The following is a 5,000-nucleotide window of genomic DNA, read 5'->3' on the forward strand; positions in this document are numbered from 1 at the left end:
TGCGTTATCCAAGCTACTGCACTGTAGTGCCAACCACTCACTAAGCTTGTCTGAGCCGCGCCACGCGCAGTGGAAGCTTTCAGTTCAGAACGCCCCACTGCTGAAATACCATGTTTGCTTCAGGCCTGTCTGAACGGAGGCTCCTCTCTCAAACTCGCCTCTTTCCAGCCTCATCAGCGACCTCCACATTTGCCTCGTGTAATCAGCCGCTCTGTTCCTCGCTGAAGAGGCTGCGTTGAAGAAGAGATTACGGACTAGACTCTTTTATCTCCATTTTATTTTCTCTCAATCCGCAACAACATCAGGATGACTTTATTTTTTCTGACATATCTCTCTCCAAATGAGCTGTTTCCCCTCTCGCTGAGTTAAGAAATTCGCTTTTTTTTCCCGTTGTTGTTGAAAAAGATGTTTACACACAGCACAGTCTGTGTTAACCGTTACATCCCCAAACCCTAAAAGGATCAAAAGGATTGCTTTTATATGGTAACTTAAATGTTTGTTTTTTTCATAGGCAGCTGTTCAACTGTGCTGTGTTATTTTTTTTCTGTTTTCTCTGTTGTCTGACCACTACAAGTGCCTCATATTTTTAGAAAGACCCAGTCCTGCCATACATATCCTCACTGTACGTACCTCTGCTATGCAATCAAAGATCAAGAAGTTTTTAGAACATTCCAGGAAGAAAATATGATCCCCACGACTGATGAGATATACTGCAAAATGTAATGCCAATGGTACCATCACTATATAAATTTGCCCACTTTAGCATTGGGCATGTGTTGTGTATATATGAATATTTATATATAATGGCTTTTGTATGAGTTGATTTTGTTTTGTTTTTGTTTCAACAATTGGCATAGAGATGGTGTAGTTCTCCTGCTGTGACTGTGGTCTTTGATCCATCCACAGTGGTCAATGTGAGAAAAACAGTCCTCATAAGCTGAGAGCAGGCTCCAGCCTCTCTCTGATTGGGCAAACCCTGGCTTCTGTGTGTGTGTGTGTGAGAGTGAGCGAGCAGCGCTTCTACGGTTTATCCAGTAGTTGGCCCAGTCTCTGAAAGCGGGACGCAAAGTATTGATCTGTTTTATCATGTGGGATATTTCCATTTTCAAAGCTTTTGGTGCATCCATCCAAAAAAAAAAAACAACTAACAAGCATTCGCACACAGCAGTGCTGCCGCACAACCAAATCTCCTGAGCCCTTTTCAAACTTGAATCACTTTCCTTTGTGCTGTAATACTCGCATCTTAGATAATCTCATGCATTTCAAATAACTGCCATCATCAAAAAAAAATGCTATTCACATTTTATTGCCTCGGGTAATTTGTTCATTACTTAATTGCTCTCCTAAATGGACACGGAACGATAAGCCATCCATCATCGGTCGCCATGCCAGCAAGGCTGAATCTGTAATATGGAGCACTTTAATTAAACTCTTCCTGAGGCCGCTATCTCTTATTGTAGAGTTTGTATTGTGTGTGTATGTGTACTATCCAGAGACCTGATTGGCTGTTGAGACCATCCATCATCTGTCTGTAGAGTTCTGCCCCACTCTCCTTTCCCTTCATAAATCTCACGCTGTTACCATGCCAACACCTTCTTATCATGCCTTTCCAAGTCGTGTCAGAATCCATCTTGTGCTGAGGTTTTTTTTTTTATGGAAATTTGAGAAAAGCAAATAAATATTTTTAATGCAGACATATCCAATGAAAGACTCATTATTCCTTATTCCTCTTTTGACAACAGATAGTTATCAAAAAAATAAAACGGATGAACGGCAGCGGCCTGTGGAAAACAAGCCCAGGGTTGAGCCACGGTGTTTGTACTAATACCAGTGTTTAAATATCATCATGGATACTTTGGCCTGTTCTCACCCCTGTTTCACGCCCAAGGCCTGTCATTTGGTAATACAATGATTTCAAAATAACAAAGCGTTTGACCGCACTTCGAAGGCCGCTGTTAAAATTACAGCTTTCGCTGCAAACCTTTGACCAAGTAAAATATGTGTCTGATCCAGGTGGCATTTGCTTGCTGTGGGTGAAGGATTTAGGTGTTTTGACCAAAATAGAAACCTGGAGGCAACATAACATTTTAATACTGTCTCTCTCTTTGTCCTCTCTCTATCTCTGACAAACTAATATAGGAAATGGTTTTCCTTTATAAAAGAAATGTGAGCATCTACATGATACAGATAGGTTTTATTTCACAGTATATTGGAAGGTGTAAATGCTAAATCATAAGGGAATGAACTAGATGCAGTAACAGACCTAAATAAGGGTAGCCTCCTCACTTGTTCTCACACGATACAGAAGAACATTCAGTCTTACAAAACGTTCCTCTTTATTGATTTAGATTGACCTGAACAGCCAGGTGGGAAAAAAAAGAAAGAAAACTCGTTTACAGATGAACCAAATAAAGAACAATAAATAGCTTTCGTTGTTTAATGAAAATAATCAGTTCTCTGCACTTTTATTGGTACGGCAAAAGGTTGTCATTTGCATTGGGAGTGGACAGTGGCATAGAGGAATCAGATGGGAAATGAAACCTTCGATGAAGAAGCAGAGTGGGTTTGGTTGGACTTTCAACTCCAAAATGCTGATTACATTCATTAACCAAGGGTCTCTCTGTTCCGATCTCACAATAACACGAAAACCCACCCTTATATATAAAATTAACACACATTTACAAAGATTTACATAGCACTAAAATGATCGGTTAGACTGTTGACAAGAACCTGTTGCTGGGCAACTAGAGAACATGATTAAGGTAATCAGTATCTTATAGGTCTGTGGGGAAACTGTACACAGTAAGATTTATAGTCTGGAGTAAGATTTATGGTAACTAAATCCTTCACAATAAACGTAAAGAGATTTCAGCGTACGGACTTGTATCTTTTATTGCTACTCTTGTACATTTGTTGATTGGGGGGTGTTTGTGTTAGGGGGGTAGTGTGCTCGAACTTGCCCTGTTTAAAAAAAAACAATGCTTGGAAATAATGAACAGTAACACTCAAAACATTTAAAGTGACCACAATATAAAAGAAAAGCACCTCTGTTTATTTAATATAACTTTTCATGGACTTGAGTCTCTTAGTTCTTCTCAGTCCAGGGCTACTGGTTTGGTGATGTCCACAAGGTGATGGTGATGGTGATGGCGATAATGATGATGTCACGGCTGACGCTGCTATTGGGCGGTGGTGGAGGCAGGAGTATTCCAAAATGGCTGACACTGCCAGCAGCCAATGGTAGACTGGCCACAGTGATGATGTCACAATGAGAGATGTCTTGGAATGTCAGTCAGGCTGGTTTGCCCCCCACCCCCTCCACCCTTCCCCTTACGCTGGTGTTTAGAAGAGGGAGCGGGTGTACTGTAAGTGTGCCTCTCCTCTCTCTCCCTTTCCCTCTCTTCTTTTCCTCCTCCTCCCTCGTTCTCACGGAGGTGAGGGTCAGCTCTTACTTGGAAGGGCCCTTAATCCGGCCGGCCTCCTGGAGGCGGGGTGAGGTGTAGGCGGAAGCCGCCAGGCAGGCGGCCGCTTCGCAGTATCCAGGGAGACCCGGTGGGCCGGCCTTACCTGGACGACCGGCTTCTCCAGCCGAGCCCTGGGGGCCTCTCTCCCCGTGCTTACCGTCTCGGGCCACTCCGTCGAGACCAGGAGGACCTGTGAGAAGACATCACATACAGAGTTAGGCAGGGATCAACATTGGCCAGCGCTAAGCAGCACGCGGCACGCAACGCTCAGACCATAATAAGTTCTCTCTCGTTTCCTATGGTAACACAAACGGTTTGCCTTAACTGACAATTGAATACGCTCGCGTTGCACTTTGAAAGTTGAACCAAGTTCAACGCTCAGCTTGTTCAACGCTAGCGATGGATCCAGATCCTAGCTAGTTGATTCTTCCCATCACAAGATATTGAGTGAAGGACAAAATATAGTGTCATGTTAAAACACCGCATTTGATGTTTAGTGTGAGACAACAGCCAACAGAACAATATAATAAACACAAGACATTAAACACACAATAACAAGCGCGTGCAGTATACGCACACTGACACTGGTGAAAGATTCAAGTGAATTTGCATGGCGTAGTGATTCTTCTAACTGCCACAATTCCACATTCTAAAGTGGCCAGTTGATGCCATGTGCAAAATTGGTCAGTTGATGCCATGTTCTTACAATAAGTGGCAAGTTGATGCCACGTTCATAAGTGGCCAGTTGATGCCACGTTCATAAGTGGCCAGTTGATGCCACGTTCATAAGTGGCCAGTTGATGCCACATTCATAAGTGGCCAGTTGATGCCACGTTCATAAGTGGCCAGTTGATGCCACGTTCATAAGTGGCCAGTTGATGCCGTGTTTGTAAGTGGCTGGTTGATGCTGTGTGTGTAAGTGACTAGATAGTGTGTGTGTGTGTAAGTGGCCAGTGAATGCTATGTTAGTGACGCTAGTCGCCAGATGTTGGTAAGCTGGTTGTACTGACCTGGCAGACCGGGTGGTCCAGGCTGTCCAGGGTGCGGGCGGCCAGGGTCTCCTCTCTCTCCTTTAGCCCCTCTCTTCCCTGGAGGACGAAAACATCAACATCATGACCGTATGAAATAAAACAAACTCTTTATTCTACTGTGATGCCAGCATCTATGGCAAAGCTGCAGGCAACTTAAAACAAAGTAAAGTAAAGTTTGAGTGACCTTCCCCAGAGTGTGAAGTCACGGTACCCACTGTGAAACAACAGAGGCTCTTTTTGCCTTCCAGAGGAGATGTGAGGCATCTAAATAGTGTCTCAGTGGAGTGTTCCTATTTCACTATGAAAGACACTGAGCTTTGTTCTGACTAACTAACTTGTGTCTTTTATGTTTTTAATTATTCTTTACTTTTTAAACTAGAGAGTTTAACAGAATAAACACAATAACCATGAACATAGAACAACTGATGAGTCTTTGGATGCTTTATGAAGATCCTAAAACTATCGCTAAAACGAAGAGCATTAGGTGAATCAATCCACCAACAAG

At 43.0% G+C, this 5,000-nt stretch overlaps 1 protein-coding gene across 1 annotated transcript in view; it reads right to left on the bottom strand.

Moving 5' to 3' along the window:
- Positions 1–2,139: 2,139 nt before the first annotated feature.
- col9a2 (procollagen, type IX, alpha 2) overlaps positions 2,140–5,000 on the bottom strand; it is a 38,352-nt gene continuing 35,491 nt past the window's right edge. Inside the window, exons 31-32 of the mRNA XM_076300882.1 lie at positions 4,475–4,552; positions 2,140–3,654 (exon numbers count right to left, since the gene is read on the bottom strand). Of these exons, the coding sequence (XP_076156997.1) occupies positions 3,449–3,654; positions 4,475–4,552 (284 nt within the window). The 3' untranslated portion in view covers positions 2,140–3,448. The remainder of the gene's footprint in view (positions 3,655–4,474; positions 4,553–5,000) is intronic.

Source organism: Alosa pseudoharengus, unplaced genomic scaffold (assembly GCF_046254945.1).
Source record: "Alosa pseudoharengus isolate Yale_2024_CS ecotype anadromous, Long Island Sound unplaced genomic scaffold, YU_APseudo_1.1 YU_APseudo_1.1_scf_23, whole genome shotgun sequence".
Lineage (NCBI taxonomy): Eukaryota > Metazoa > Chordata > Actinopteri > Clupeiformes > Clupeidae > Alosa > Alosa pseudoharengus.